The sequence below is a fragment of the Necator americanus genome, chromosome X, assembly GCF_031761385.1.
Source record: "Necator americanus strain Aroian chromosome X, whole genome shotgun sequence".
Taxonomy (NCBI): domain Eukaryota; kingdom Metazoa; phylum Nematoda; class Chromadorea; order Rhabditida; family Ancylostomatidae; genus Necator; species Necator americanus.
In genome coordinates, this window is record NC_087376.1 from 9982879 (window position 1) to 9998450 (window position 15572).

Below are 15572 nucleotides of genomic sequence, written 5' to 3' on the forward strand. Positions count from 1 at the left end.
GTTTTCGGCCAGGTGGCTTCTTCCAGCTTGAACCCGGCAAACTCCTCAGAACTCGTTAAACAAGGCGATCTGCCGGTCTCTTTAATATATGACCAAAGAAGCGAAGACGATTTACTTTAGCCACTTTCGATGGTGGTGCAAGATGTTGATGTCTTCCACGTGTCATCCGCTGGTACACCACATCTATTTCTGCGTAAAGATCTTCATTGTGGCGTACCCTAGGCCAAAAGTAGCCATGTAGCCGTCTAAGCAGCTTTCGTTCCGCGCAGTCAAGCCTCTCCATAACCGTTGATAGTGCTGCCCAAGTCTCCGATCCGTACATCATGATGGGGCGAATTGCGGATAGGTAAACTCGCAGCCAGACTTCGTTGGTGATGGGGGTCGACCACAAGCATTTCGTTAAGGAGTTAAATGCAGAAGTGGCCTTAGCGCATCTTTGCTGAACACTTCTCTCGTAGCTGCCATTGTTCTTCAGCGTACAGCCTAGGTAACAGAACTCATCGACGAGTTCTATCGGTTGTCCGTTCACTCTGATTCCCGTTCGAGGTCTCGAAGAGATCCACATCTGCTTGCATTTATCAGGGCGTAGACGTAGTCGATAGGCTGCAGCCAGCTTCGATACAAGGTTGACAGCGTGTTGAAGTTTCGTACTGCTTTCTGCGAATATAACAACATCGTCGGCATACTCGAGGTCAGTCAAGGGGCACCCTGATGGTGCTAAGACGATGTCGGCAGGACACTGCTTGACTGTTCTTCGCATAACGTCGTCGATGGCGAAATGGAACAGGAAGGGTCCTGCCACCGCCCCTTGTCTTACTCCAGTTACCACTTCAAACAGTGTTGTAGATCCGGCTGGTGCTCGAACTGCAGCAGTTGTTAGTTGATTCATGTCATCAAGCAAGCGAACGAACTTTTCTGGTAGTCCATTGGCGCGGAGCGCGTTGGGAAGACGGCCTCGGTGAGGAGAGTCGAACGCGGCTTCAAAGTCCAGAAACGCTAGTTGCATTGGCTTCGAATACCGCTGCCAGATTTCGATCACTCTCCTAACACCTAGTCAATCGTAGATCGGCCAGGACGAAGGCTAGCTTGCTCGTTGGGCGTTTCTTCGCGATGTTTAATGAGTAGGTCCAGGATAATGCGCTCCAATACCTTGTACATAACACGCAGCAAAGAGATTCCTCGATAATCCCTGGGGTCCGTGACGGATAACTTCTTGTGGAGGGGAATTATGATAGTGTGCCTCCACTAATCAGGTATCCTTTCGTCTATCCATATTGAGCGGATGATCCTTGTCATTTCACGAATCCCAGACGGAGGAAGATATTTTAGCATTTCTGCGCTAATCCCGTCGTCTCCACCAGATTTTCCATTCTTCATTTTTTGAATGCAGACTACAACCTCCGACTCGGTGGGTGGCTCCTCGTTAACCGCATACGTCGGTCTATGAACGTGTCCGAGTTCAGGAGCTGACGGTGCTAGCCGGTCCAGCAAGGTCTTGAAGTGTTCTCTCCAAATTGGAAGGGGTGCTTCGCCGACAGCTACTCCATTGGCAGTGTTGAGGACAGGAGAACATCTTTTCATTTTGCCGATATACTGTTTTAGTAGAGCATAGGCTTTCCGCGGGTTCCTGTCCTCCTACGCCTTCTCAAACTCCATCGCTCTTGACGTCCACTCGTTATCGGAATCTTGTTGCAGTTGACGATGCAGCTTCCTTCAAAGACGCTTTTCCTGGTTGAAGTCACCAGAGCTGCGCGCGACACATACAGAATTCTACGTGGACTTTGTTCCCGCAGATGCAAAGGCAAACTTCTTCCGCGGCAGTAGAACCGGGAGCACTTTGTGAAGGAATCCGCATCGCTAAGCTTCTTCCTGGTCCGCACTCCAACACGAATAGACACACGTTGGCGGAATTTTGTTCTGCATTCATCGTCTTTCAGACCTGCCATGTCGATTTTCGGTTGAAGAGGAACTCCTCGGTTTTTCTTGTGGAACCGTATCTTGGAGCTGAGGAGAACTGGACGTTGGTCAGAGTCGAACGCGACGTTCCAAACAGCTCTAGATTTTCGAATATCTGACTGAGGAATGTTCCTCGCCAGAACGCAGTCGAGCTGAAGCTCAATGATTCCTCTTAAACGTGGAAGCGATGATGAGGCCCGTCTGTTTGCAGTCTACCAGACGGTCACCGTTGTCCGACGTGCGCTCCGCTGGATAGTACCATTTTCCTAGCAATGCTGTTCGAGTCCCATCTTCGCATTTGCGTCGATTCCGACAATGGCACCTGCTGGCTTGATATTTTAGACATCGGCGCATTGAGTTCATCATGGAAGGCGTCATTACTGTTGTCCTCAGCGGTTTGCGTAGGTGCGTGAGCACTTACGATCCAAAGTTCACGTCCTCTGCGACCCCGCAGTCGTACGAAGACGCATCTAGACGACATTGAGCCAAATTCATTCAGCAGGTTGTTGTAATCGTTCCTCACAGCTATCGCGCAGCCACCTACTTTGTTCTCATCAGCATCGCCGCAGTATGTGGTGTAATTTTCGATGCGGATGACGGGCCGATCTCTCATGCGTGTTTCCTGCAGTGCAACAGAAGGCACACAGAGATATCGCAGAAGTTTGGATAGAGCGACTTGTTGGAGTTCACTCGATAATGTTCGGCAGTTCAGCGTGGCTAAACGAATGGCTGTTGCCAAAGATTCCATGCTCCCTTCAGGTAGTTGAGCTTGCAGGTTATGGGCTTTGGCGGTGTGCTGGACGACAGCACCTTTTTGCAATGTATGGGAAGATTTCGCTATATAACAGTGCAAGATATAGAGCTCGTATACATATATATATATATATATATATATATATATATATATATATATATATATATATATATATATATATATGTATATACATATGTATATATATGTACATGTATATGTGTTGTGTCACATATACATGTATATCAAATTGATTGTCCGGCTAAAGCCGGACTTCAGACTTTTTTGCTTGGTTCTCTTTGCACGTTTCACTGATCAATTGACCAAAATTAATCAAAAATTAATGGTAGTGACATTTTCTGTAAAACTAGGGGTTTTCTTCTTGTTTTTTCCAACAGCCATCAAAGAATGATGCTTTAACATAAAATGACGTAAACAGAATCATCGTACTGATAAAGATAAGTTGTGAGACAGCCGCTTGTGTGGGTGTTTCCACTTTTTGAAGAAGGCATGGCACCAAGTTGAGGCAAACGTGCAAAGAAATAGATACGTGGAGGATTCATAGATGTGCAATGCAACACGTGCAATGGCCATGAATATGGAACGGTTTTAACGTCTAATTTACCTTTCTTGACATTTGCGCAAAGTTATTGCGCACCGATCCGACGCCATGGGACCCATCACACCTCATTTCAAAGCTATCTGGTGTTGGTGCACCAATTCGACGACATTGGACCCGTCGCACCCGCTTCTTTAGGTATCTGGCGTCGGTGGACCCGTCGCACCCCATTTTATGGCTTTCTAGCGTTGAGGTACCAACTCGACGCCGCTGGTCCCTTCGCACCCCCCTTTTTGAATTTCGTGACACACACACACACACACACACACACACACACACACACACACACACACACACACACACACACACACACACACACACGTGACAGAATGAGCCCCTTATTATATATCATGATCATGATATATATGAATATATATATATATATATATATATATATATGTTTATATATATATGTATATACATATATATACATATATATATATATATATATATATGTATATATACGTAGGTGTATCCATAAAGTCAAAGTAAAGTCACTGGCGTATCAATCCACTTGGGATGCGCCAACGCGTTTTACTGGGATTCGTAATCGTTGAGGTTTTGGAACGCGTGTTGGCCTATACAATGACTTGCGGAGGCCAGCCGATGATCAAGTCAGTGTTTTATCCTCCCAGACAAGTCTGATACCAATTTATCGACCCCGGAGGGATGAAGGGCTTGGTGAGCACTAGGGCGGATCTGAACCCTCGACCGTGTGGCTACAACGGACCTCTAACCGACTGCGCCACACCCGCCCAGGTGTATCTATATACCTGTATATATATATATATATATATATATATATATATATATATATATATATATATATATGTAAATGCGTGTACATACACACATATATATACATGTATATATATATATTTGCGAGTGGGGAACGGTCAAGAGGTACCCGTATGATGTGCCGCCGCGTAGTCAGGAGGCTATTGAGCGTCGTTAATTGCACCGCGCGTCTCCTGATACCGTTATGATCGCTACACTTGCCTGATTGCTCCTATTGTGCTACGTCTTCAAGACACCCCGCCCACGCCACCCTCCTCACCCATTTCGCCGCGTCTGCCGCTCTTACGACGATTTTTTTTTCGCCGCGCCTGCAGCTCTTATGATGCATTTTAAGAATCGAACGAAAAGGAAAGTACCTGGTATTAAATGTTGTTTGAAGGTCTACATAAAGTGTGCTTGTAAGTTAAAATTAGAGAAGGAAAGAATGAAATAGGTTTGTATAAGTGATATTTCATTTAGAAATGCGAGTGAAAATGAAATTATCCTGTTTCGACTTGTTAGGTGGAAAACACTCATCCATCTCTGGGAATGCAAGGAAATTCTTTTTGCATATCTAGCTGAGTAAAACTAGCATCCAGCGACTAATGAGGTGCGAATAATGCCTCGCAGACATGCACTGTACCTAGAGGCATATCTCAAAGATGCAAAGGTCTCTGTTCGCCACTAATACACCTAACCTGCCACATTGATTTAACGCGGAGAATAGATAGAAATGAAACGATAAAACGCTGTTGAAAGAGAATTGAAGAACCATACAAATTTTTACTGTATAAAACGTACAAGCAAGTATTGAAATATTTGACGTGCGCTCTACGTAAACATTATATTTATGTAAAATTTTCAAAAGGTAAAATGTAGAAAGGAGTTTAAAGAATGTGTTCAAAGTAATAAGCGTATATAGTTGCTGTTATTATAGCAGCTGCAGTTGAAAGTGGAACACGAATTCGTTGAATGGCATCGTGACAAACACATACCTATGCACTGCTGGTTTATATAGAAGACTTAGGACATGAAATGTGTTAAATTATGAGATGTGTGAAAATATATGCATGTTATTCTTTTCTCTGGAGCATCTTTTGGAGATTATTTTTACTTATGTAAAGTTAGATTGGATAGAGGGATCTACTTCTCTTTTATTCCCAATAATATGCGCTTAGTTTACTATATTCGTACATCAGAATTCGCTTCGGCAATTCGTTTTTCACTCCCTCTTCAAAATTCGCATTATCCACCGCCTCGTCGCGACGTTGATTGGAGAGCAGTAGGGAGGCGTGGTGTAGGTGATCTCAGGCAGTCGTGGAGGATGTATAGCTGGTGGAGCGGCAGCCGTAATTACGCGGAGGGGCGCGGTGCCGAAGGGAGGACAGGAGCGGTCAGACGGTTCTCGGGTACCTCTTGTCCAGCACCCTTTGTGAGTGTAGCACTGTCGGTAAGAGGTTCTGTTGTCTGCACGATCGATAACAGGTTCGAATCGGCGCTAGTGCTTACCAAATTTTTGATCTCTCCGGGGTCGATAATTTGGTACCAGACTTGTCTGGAAGGGTAAAAACACTGACATGAGACATCGGCTATTCTCACAAGTCTTTGTATAGGGCAGTTACATGTTCGTAAACTTCAAGCAACTCTTTGAAGTGAACGTGGTGTCGCATCTTAAGCGGATTGATTAACGTCGGACACTTCATCCTTTTATCCTTTATATATAATATACAGAAGAAGCGAAGGATGGTTGTCTCTACTTTTTTCGAACTATGTCTTCAGCAAAATTAGGTTTAAGATCACGACATTTTGGTTCGCATCCTATTAATAAGTGCCATGGCAGTTTTGGAGGACATGGTTTCGTTCGTATTTCTTTGAGTTTAACTTCTTGCTGGAACTTTCGCACTGTAATTAAATGGCAAATCTATTCTTTGGAACAGGGCTGCAACAGAATCATATAAAAATGCTCTTTATGATGGTTTACTTCATGAAATGTACAGTGTATCCATGCTTGGTGTTGCCGTGGGCTTCCAATGTTCTAACACTAAAAGCACTGGGGTGTACGTAGGCTACCGCAGTTACTTGTGTAAATGTGAACTCTTCAACTACTTTTTGTGTTTGTTAAGTTATATTGTATCAACTATAATGAATTTCTCTCAAACAACAGGTAAACGCACTGGAGTATACGGAGGTTACCTTCTCGGTTGTTATAATCCTGATTCAGAAGAGTACCAAAGTATTTGCAAGGTAGGAGGTATCGATTTTATTTTGATAGTTAGAAACAACGAGTTTTATCCGCACTAATATCGTTTTTTTCATTTTTTTCTGTTCCCTGAGAAACTCCACTCTCCTCTTTCATCCTCTTTTTTTTTCTCAAAGAGAAAACATCTTTCTCCCTTTTTTTTGAGATTGGAACTGGCTTCAGCGATGAAGACTTGAAAACACAATATGAGCTTCTGCTTCCCTACACAGTAGAGATGGTAATGCTACAGGAAGTGACTTTGCTATCCTCACATTAGTTGTTTGTTATTGCAGTAAAGTTAATTTTTAGGCTCGTCCTTACTACGCCTATGATGAGTCATTGAAGCCCGACGTGTGGTTTGCTCCTCATGTTGTATTTGAGGTTTGTCTTCACCAACTTAGGGTACATCAACTTTTGTTTGTACTGGTACCATTTAGGTTAAATGCGCAGATCTTTCGATATCTCCTCGTCATTTGGCTGCTAGGGGCCTTGTGGAGAGCGACAAAGGCATCTCCCTTCGTTTTCCACGTTTCCTCAGGATCAGGTATATTTCATTCTTCTGGGTGATTCCCAAACAGCTATGCTTGTTGGTTTTCGTAGAGACGACAAAAAAGGCGAAGATGCTACGACATCGTCACAGGTTGCAGCGATGTACAAAAACCAGGATCAAATTCGAAATCAGGCAAGCCAAATAGGTGAAGAAGATGACGTTGAATACTGATCCCATCAGTGATGTTGCTATTGACGCTTACTCCTACCATATATGTTTGTAATTGTTTCATTCCGCTGCTAAACGATCTATTTTATCACATATATTATCTTTCCCATTTGAATGTTTGGACTGAATTGATCCTTTTTTTCTTGAAAACCTGGAAATCACAGAGATCTCCTCGCCACGGTCGGGACTTTGTCATACTTTGAATCTTTGATGCAAGTCGTTCATCTTACTAATTTAGTATTTTGAAAATATTTTGTTCGTCCTTTTCATTTTTTCAGCATTTTTCACTTGAAGTGTTTTGACTTTCCTATGAATCTGAATCATGAATGTAGTGTGTTTTCTCCAGCCCGTTTTCAGTATATTCTCTTTTCTCACACTACGGTTACTAGGTAGTGATCGTACTCCATTAAAGAGGTCAGCAGCATTTTTGGTTGCAGTTTCTTCTGGAATTCATCTTCTCATTTTTTGAAAGGATTATAAGAAGTACGCGAACAAACCAAATTTCAATTAACTGATATACAAGTACAAAATGTCGGAAGTGTCAAACAGCTCATCCTGGGAGCTGTGGAAATATCAGCGCTGCGCACCGTATTTCGATGCGTATAATCATCCCGCCACTATGAGCCGGGAAAATCGTTGTGAAGCAACGGATTGATGGATTTACCAGATCAGAAACAGATTTGATGTATACATATTAGGCACACTTATACCTTCGGTCAGACCTGCCCGTCCAAAAGTGAAGGGGGTCGGAGCCGGTGCTCCGACCCCTTCACTTTTGGACGGTTGGCGAAGGGACTCCCTTCACTTCAGCTGCACCCATGGTCACCACGAGAAAAAAGAAAAAAAAAAGGTAGACAGTTTAACATGTTGAGAGATGTAAGAAAGTCGAATATTTCCATTGCAGGTATTCTCTTCAACGTAAGAAGGAAATGGTCGACGGAACAGTCGGAAAAGAAGGAATATTCATTCATAAATACCAAATAAAACAAAATAATATTAACTATGAGCATAAAATCTTACTGACTTACCTGTCTTCTGATCACAGTATCGCAGTAAATTACACTACAATAAGCTACTAAATAAGGAGACATTACCGAGAAGGAACCACCGAGCAACAGAGCGAGAATGTACGGTTAGAGTTTGCAGCAGAATCACACGGCAGTAAAGAGTATCTTGAAATACTCCAGAACGTGACGAATCGAACGGTATACATCACATTCGTTATGCGTTCTTCTCCGCCGAGAAATTGGCGTCCAAAATTAGGCATGAAAAATTGAGTGTCTCCAGTTTGGAGCCCGTTACTTTTTTGAAAAGCAAGGAATCAAAAAACAGATAATACACTGAGGTAGAGGTATCGCAGTAAATCACACTGCAATAAGCTACTAAATAAGGAGACATCTCCGAGAAGGAACCAGCAACAGAGCGAGAATGTGCAGTTAAAGCGTGATTTTTACAGCAACAGAATTTCGCTGAAATAAACAGCTAATATTTCCGTCCAGAGGAAAAATCGCCTAGCAGTGAAGGGTATCTAGAGATTTCCCAGAAGATGGCGGATCTAATGGTGTACAACACTTTCATTGTGATTCCGTCTCCGCCGAGAAATTGGCGCCTAAATTTAGGCATCAAAAATTGAGTGTTTTCAGTTCTGAAGCGAGTACTTTGTTGGAAGACAAGAAACTCAAAAGTAGATAGTACGCAGAGATACACGAGAAATTTCTCTACAAACTGGTGCAAAAATTGTCATTTCACATTGACTATTAAGAAGAAGAGATTACCCTGAGACCTGAAAATGGAGATTGAAATTATCAGATTTATAAGTTTTTTGCTTCGTTTTCTACCAACTCGAAACAAACAGGTAAGTATTGTATACCAGAAGAATCCGCATTTTACGCTCTATCTGAAAATATATAACATGTTAAGGAAAGTTTTTGTCTCGATCAAATGGAAGGGAGAGGAGCACGCGCAGTTGTAGATTCTCCGGCCCAACAGTCCGAGCCTAATGCTTAAGCATAGGAGGGGGAGCACACCAACGATAGCGTGCTCCCCCTCTGTTTGAAAAAAAAACTACCCTAAAATCCCATAGATAAGAGCGGTTTAATTTACCGGTGAAAAATGAATTGGAATGAAATTGAAATTGAATGCAGTCACCCCTCTAACTTGATGGATGGATAAATAAAAATCGGAGAAGAAGTTTAGAAGAAGCTCCGCCCCTCAACTCTAAACCCCGCCCACTTAATAAACAATTCATATAGAAAAATAGCGATTTTAACGGAATTTCTGCCGGAATCTCTCTAGAAATGCCGGAATTTGATCTCTGGATAGAACTTGAAGAGCCCAATTGATCAGTAAAATTCCATAGATAAGAGCGGTTTAATTTACCGGTAAAAAATGATTCTGAAAAAATATTTTTAAAATTTTATTTGTATATTAAACAACAAGGACTCCAACATACCTAAACATAACACTAAACTTTTCCAATTTCTACTTCGTCATCATCGTTTATATTCATCATGGCAAAATCGTTTTTGAGATTTTCCAAATCACACAATGTTTTTTCAAAGCTATGTTGAATAACATCAGATGAAATGGATTGGAAACTTTCGCTAACTAAAAATGCAGCTTCTTCTAGCTCATCCTTCTCCTTATTCCACTTTTTGTGTAAGTTGCTTTAGCTTCATTTCTCATCCATTTTTCCCAGCCAGCTTTCAAGTGGTCTTTAAACGGTTTGTTGATGCCGACGTCTAAGGGTTGCAATATTTTAGTCAATCCTCCTGGTATTACGGCAATTTTGCTATATTGTTGACAAAATTGTTTCACTTCATCAGTTACGTGGTATCGAGCAGAATCAAATATCAGCAAAGAGCGATCAGGGTCGGAATTGTGATTTTCTCTTTTGTTCCATACTTCAACGATCCATTCTTTCATCAATTCCTGACTCATCCAACCTTTTTCATTTGTTTTCACAATGACATCTGGAGGAAATTGTCCTTTTGGCATTAACTTCTTCTTAAAAATTAGCATTGGTTTAAGTTTCTCTCCAGCAGCAGTCACTCCCAATACAACAGTAAAATTAGATTTCTCATGGCCGGTAGAATCAATTTTAATGCTCTCTCGTCCCTTCACATCAACTGTCCGTTCATAGATGATATCAAAGGGAACTGGTACTTCATCAATATTTCCCAAATTGAAAGGGGATACGTTTAAGGCTTCAGCTGCAACGAACTTTCGAAAATCCGAGCATTTTTGTAGATGGTCAGACGGTAATGGTTGACCGACACTTATTCTTCTTCGTACAGAGAGCTTTTTTCGCGCCATAAACAGGATGCAGCAATGCGCAGATGCTTTAAAATTTTGGTGACCATGCTCTTCTGCTAATTCCTTTGCTTTGGTCCTTATTTCTTTCACCGTGACAGCTCTATTTTCTTCTCGTTTTTTGACAACCCAGTTGTAGATGGCATCTTCAACTTCTTCAACGCTTGGTTTTTTGTATCGTCGGGCTCTCTTCGTTGCTGGCATCTCTTGAAGATTTTGTCGACCAACAACCCACTTTCTTATCATTGCTTCAGTGACTTCAAAATGACTAGCCGCTGCCAAGGTTCCATGCAAATCACGATAATTGACGGCGTCTAGCTTGAAAGCTGCTGTATACGATTTACGACGTTTCATAGCAGGTGATACAGGATAGAAAAAGTATAGAAAACAGTAAGAATAAAGGTAGAGTTGTAGGCTATTATTGCAATAATCATGATAATCACACAACGCCAAAAAAAACGTATACAAACGTCAATTTTCATTTTCTAGCACAAACCGCTCTTATCTATGGACCGCTCTTATCTATGGGATTTTAGGGTACGTATTTCTGCAGGTCAAACGAGTTACCTTTGTATAGATTAAGAAATTCTAGAGCAAATATGTACCCTTCACTCTTTTGATAGGCTTCGAAATAAACAAGTTATTTAGAAAAAACTTGTTTTTCCGGCTGCAAAAAAGCAGCGATTTTTTTGAGCTTGGGACGCATTTTCTCAATCAGGTCAGATAATTTCTGTTTAGAACAATGGAAGTTAGGGCAGTTATGTACTCTTCACTCCATTTCTAGGTTTTCAAACAGCTAAGTTATTAAGGGCGAAATTTGCTCGTTGAGGTGACAATGCGACTAGTTGTTTTGCGTTGCTTGAGGCTCGTTTCTGACTCATTTCCCTGCAACTTCCTTGTAGGAATTTCCTTCTTTCGCTGTGTGTAGCTTTAGGAACATGTGCTTTGTAATTCTTTTTATTGTATCTAGAATAGTAAAGTGTGTGCATTCGAAAAGAAGCAGCTTCAACGCTACCTTTAGTCCCTGGAGGGGAAATGCCACCGCCTGCGAATGTTCTGCTTCACTGGTTTTGGACAACTCTACTTCTACTCATCCACGTAGTAAGTTTTTTGGAATCGTTTCCTGCTCCTCTTTGCTTCACTGACTTTGTTCAGATGCGCTTTCCCGTCTACTTGTGGAGAAGATTCAGAGGGGCCTAGTAAGCAGATTTATAAATAAATAAATATATATATATACATATTTATTTATTTATTTATTTAAATATGTGTTAATAAATGATGTTTTTTCCTACGGAATCATAGAAAATATGAAGCGCCTTCCCCGGAACTGGTCAGTAAGGAAGGAAGGCAGAATATCCGAAAAGTAGGAAATAGAGAAAAAGAGAAAAACTCGATATGAAAGGTGAGCACCGAAGTACACTAAAGAAATATGGCGGAACAGATACAAAACAAAAAAGTAATTTGAAAAAACTTAAAATAAGAAAAACTTATTTTCGCCGTCGCTGCCCCGGTCCCGGTGACGATGACGACTTCTTTGAAGTTCACATAAATATATGTCTCATTGACCCCCTTCACTTTCGCCTGCCCAATATGGGCAAGACCCCCTTCACCTGGAAGGGGCCGGCTCCTCCTTATCGCCTTACAGGTTTCTCTACTATAGTGTCTCTCGCGCATCCAATCTGCTCATGCAGTGGTGTTGGACCTTACAAGTTAGACCATAAAATACCGCATCTCCTGTTGAGTAGTCCACTGAGATTAACCCAAGTTTACATTGATGATTATCGGAATGAAGCGAACAACCTTCTTTCCTACCTGTTTGCTCTTTCCTGCAATCTCTGCACTGAAGTTGACATGCACTGCTGTTGTGCCAGTATTACTCCCTAGTGATTTGGTCTAACGTTGTACATTATCTACAGCTTTCATAACGAAACGAACGGCAAGAAGTCACTGGTGATCGCGAAACACACATTTTGGTAGTTCATATTTATTCCTAGTAAGAATCCAGAACGCCTCTAGCGTCTTTTTTTTTCACTATCACCTCGTTTTCCCTGCCACAGTGGAACATTGCACAATAAAACACCAGGCTCGTATTTCTGAGGCCGATATTTCCCAGGGCCTACGGTAAATCTTTTCGTCGTTTACCGTACAAATGTTCGTCGATGCGGATACTCAGTTATCGACCTGCTTCATTAATACATGGTGCGTTGTAGTTCAAAAACCTGGTCTGATATATCATTCCTGTTGCAACGAAACTCCTTCCTTCTCTTTATTGTCAATATAAATAGTGTATTCGTCAGCGAATCACTGTTTCTCACAAAATCCATTGCAAACCAACCTCTTTGACTTTACCATTGTGTATATGCACAAGGTTGACATCGTTATGTATTTGAGTTCGCACGAAGCACTGTTGTATTTTAGACCTAGCTCTTTCACAAATGGAGGGAAGGTAGTAAACAAAAAAGCGGCATGAAAGTAAGGCGTAATCCGTATTGGTTGATCTTTCTTAATATTCATTTTGCAATAAAGTATCAAGAACGGTTGGTGTTTGTTTTAGTAGCAACTGCAGCTATACCAGCGCCAGTGTTTATTCTGGTAAGAAAAATTCTCAACTGCTTAGTTTTTCAAAGATTGTATTGAGAGAAAGGTACGAAAAATCTCTCAGCCTGCTGAACTTCTAACAGAAAGATGTACGAGAGTGTCACACGAGCTGCTCCAAATTAAGTTAAAGTTGCAAACGAAAGCGGTACCAAAATGCTTGTTCATTGAGATCTAGCGAAGCTTGTAAGATTCATGGAAAGTAGAACGAAAAAAAACATGTAAGCTGCTCTCTGCTTAATATTTAGAAACCTATGCTGATGACATGGTTATTCCGCGTTCTACCAAAAGTGACGTCTAGCCCGAACTGTACCAAAGAGGGTCTCCGAATCCTCTTTCGCCATTTTCAAAACTCTAAAACTTTCGGTTACGACCAAGCGGTCATTCCAACTTTAGTGGTATTCTCAAGAGAAGTTTTGCAAGATCCGATACTTTCATTATTTTGAGGCTGATAAAGCAAAGACGGTTTTACTTGACTGCTTTATCATGCAAGAAGATATAAATGTTTTCACGCACAATCTACCACTACTCTAAATCTGCTCCTGTGAAAATCTCTTCTATAGCAAAAAAAAAAGAAGCTATCCGAAAATGGTCAAGCTTGAGTATCACCGCAGCTAGTACTGCTTACTTCCCTTATCCACGCATATTTGTACGAATAGCTTCACACTATGACCTTCTTTGCGATGGGGATCGAACACGGTCACTTAAGGAGACAAATGCCGAGTAAGTATTAATGGATTGCCTTTATATCGGTTTCATAGTTGCTATTGTTTTCCAGAGGTCAAGTTCAAATGCAGCAAGTTCTGATATACGAATATGGTAAACTGATTATGGGAAATTAATAACAAATGAATTCTTTTATCCAATTAAAAGATATACCATGAGAGGCATGTTAAATGTGAAATGCTTTGTGATTAGAGTGACATACGTGACCTACACTGACCTCATTTGTGAGACTTCATACCCATAATGTTTGTAACCAAAGCATACTGCAGGAAAAACAGCAACATGCATATACACATCCCATAATTTCAAACATTTCACGCTGGATCTGTTCCATATAAACTCGCAGCGCATAAACATGTGTTCGTCACAGCGTCTTTCAGCGATTTCATTTTCAACTTCCAACTATGACGACTATGCGCAAAATAACTTCATGTCAAAAGATTGCAATTATACCATGTAATCTCCGTTTCGAGTTATACACATTTGACAACAGCCATTCGTTTCGTCACGCTGAACTGCTGAATAAGAAAAAAAAACTGAACAAGAAACACGCATGAGAGATCGGCCCGCCGTCAAGATCAAGACTTACACCGTATACTGTGGCGATGCTGATGCTAATGAGAAGAAAGCAGGTGGCTGCGCGATAGCTGTGAGGAACGATTACAACAACTTGGTGGAGGAATTTGGCTCAACGTCGACTAGATGCGCCTTCGTACGACTGCGAAATCGCAGAGGACTAAACTGTGGATCGTAAGAGCACACGCACCTACGGAAACCGCAGAGGACAGCAGTAATGGACGCCTTCTATGATGAAATCAATGCGTTGATGTCTAAAATACCCGGCCAGCAGGTGGTCATTGTCGGAATCGACGCAAATGCGAAGATGGGACTCCAACAACAATTCGATGTGCTAGGGAAATGATATTATCTAATGGAGACAACGGGGATCGTTTGGTTGACTTATGCGAACAGACGGGCCTCATCATCGCTTCCACGTTTAAGGGAAATCATCGACATCATTAGCTCACTTTGCAGGGGTCAACCCTTTTACGTCGCCTGAAGAGCAGCAGAAGATGGGAAGTCTCAAACTTCAGCTCGAGTACGTTCTGACGAGGAACATCCCTCAGTCGGATATGTGAAAGTCCAGAGCTGGTTGGGACGTTGCTTTCGACTCTGACCACCGCCCAGTATTCTCAGCATTAACGTACGGTTCCAAAGGAGGAAACGAAGGAGTACTTCCTCAACCGAAAGTCGACATGGCAGGTCTGAAAGATGAAGAATGCAGAACGAATTTCCGCCAACGTTTGTCTATTCATGTTGCAGTACGGACCAGGAAGAAGCTTTGCGATGGGGATTCCTTTACAAAGTGCATCTAGGACGCTGCATTGGAAACCCTTCCGGTTCAAATACCGCCGAAGAAGTTTACCTTTGCATCTGAGATGACTAGATCACGTACAATTCCGTATGTGTCGCCCGCAGCACTGGCGATTTCAACGAGAAAAAGCGTTTTGGAAGGAATTTTCGTCGTCAACTGCATCAGAACCGCGGTAGCGAGTGGACATCGAGAGCGAAGGAGTTTGAAAAGGCGTGGGAGGACAAGAACCCGCGGAAAGCCTATGCTTTATTAAATAGCGAAAAAATCATAATCATAGCGGCAAAATGAAAAGATGTTTTCTTGTCCTCAACACTACCAGTGGAAAGGCTGTCGGTGAAGGCGACCGAGTCGGAGGTTGTAGTCTGTATTCAAAAAATGAAGAATGGAAAATTTGGTGGTGGTGAGGGGATTAACGCAGGAATGCTAAAATATCTTCCTCCGTCTGGGATTCGTGAAATGACAAGGATCATCCGCTCAATATGGATAGACGAAAGGATACCTGAT

At 41.9% G+C, this 15572-nt stretch overlaps 6 protein-coding genes across 8 annotated transcripts; 2 read left to right on the top strand and 4 right to left on the bottom strand.

The window, feature by feature from the left end:
• Nucleotides 1-55: 55 nt before the first annotated feature.
• Nucleotides 56-1006, bottom strand: RB195_022102 (uncharacterized protein; the record flags this gene model as incomplete). Its single annotated transcript, XM_064209118.1, has 1 exon — nt 56-1006. One exon carries the CDS (start codon nt 1004-1006, stop codon nt 56-58), a length of 951 nt encoding a protein of 316 aa, XP_064064999.1.
• Nucleotides 1007-1245: 239 nt separating this feature from the next.
• On the bottom strand, nt 1246-1581 carry RB195_022103 (uncharacterized protein; the record flags this gene model as incomplete). The annotated part of the gene is made up of 1 exon (XM_064209119.1): nt 1246-1581. One exon carries the CDS (start codon nt 1579-1581, stop codon nt 1246-1248), a length of 336 nt encoding a protein of 111 aa, XP_064065000.1.
• A 54-nt stretch (nt 1582-1635) lies between these two features.
• RB195_022104 (uncharacterized protein) lies at nt 1636-2704 on the bottom strand (the record flags this gene model as incomplete). 2 transcript variants are annotated; one of them, XM_064209121.1, is made up of 3 exons in its annotated part: nt 1636-1711; nt 1765-2127; nt 2184-2704. In XM_064209121.1, 3 exons carry the CDS (start codon nt 2702-2704, stop codon nt 1636-1638), a joined length of 960 nt encoding a protein of 319 aa, XP_064065001.1. The 2 variants fall into 2 exon arrangements, with proteins under 2 accessions (XP_064065001.1, XP_064065002.1); XM_064209120.1 differs by lacking the exons at nt 1636-1711; nt 1765-2127 and having other exon boundaries at nt 2180-2704.
• Nucleotides 2705-6015: 3311 nt separating this feature from the next.
• Nucleotides 6016-8044, top strand: RB195_022105 (uncharacterized protein; the record flags this gene model as incomplete). 2 transcript variants are annotated; one of them, XM_064209122.1, is made up of 6 exons in its annotated part: nt 6016-6160; nt 6268-6347; nt 6509-6580; nt 6652-6723; nt 6780-6886; nt 6943-7063. In XM_064209122.1, the coding sequence occupies 6 exons, from the start codon at nt 6016-6018 to the stop codon at nt 7061-7063; spliced, it is 597 nt and encodes a 198-aa protein (XP_064065003.1). The 2 variants fall into 2 exon arrangements, with proteins under 2 accessions (XP_064065003.1, XP_013300366.2); XM_013444912.2 differs by lacking the exon at nt 6016-6160 and adding an exon at nt 7965-8044 and having other exon boundaries at nt 6246-6347; nt 6943-7037.
• Nucleotides 8045-9685: 1641 nt separating this feature from the next.
• On the bottom strand, nt 9686-10726 carry RB195_022106 (uncharacterized protein; the record flags this gene model as incomplete). The annotated part of the gene is made up of 1 exon (XM_064209123.1): nt 9686-10726. One exon carries the CDS (start codon nt 10724-10726, stop codon nt 9686-9688), a length of 1041 nt encoding a protein of 346 aa, XP_064065004.1.
• Nucleotides 10727-14246: 3520 nt separating this feature from the next.
• Nucleotides 14247-15356, top strand: RB195_022107 (uncharacterized protein; the record flags this gene model as incomplete). Its single annotated transcript, XM_064209124.1, has 5 exons — nt 14247-14325; nt 14729-14792; nt 14841-15015; nt 15070-15155; nt 15209-15356. 5 exons carry the CDS (start codon nt 14247-14249, stop codon nt 15354-15356), a joined length of 552 nt encoding a protein of 183 aa, XP_064065005.1.
• Nucleotides 15357-15572: the final 216 nt, after the last annotated feature.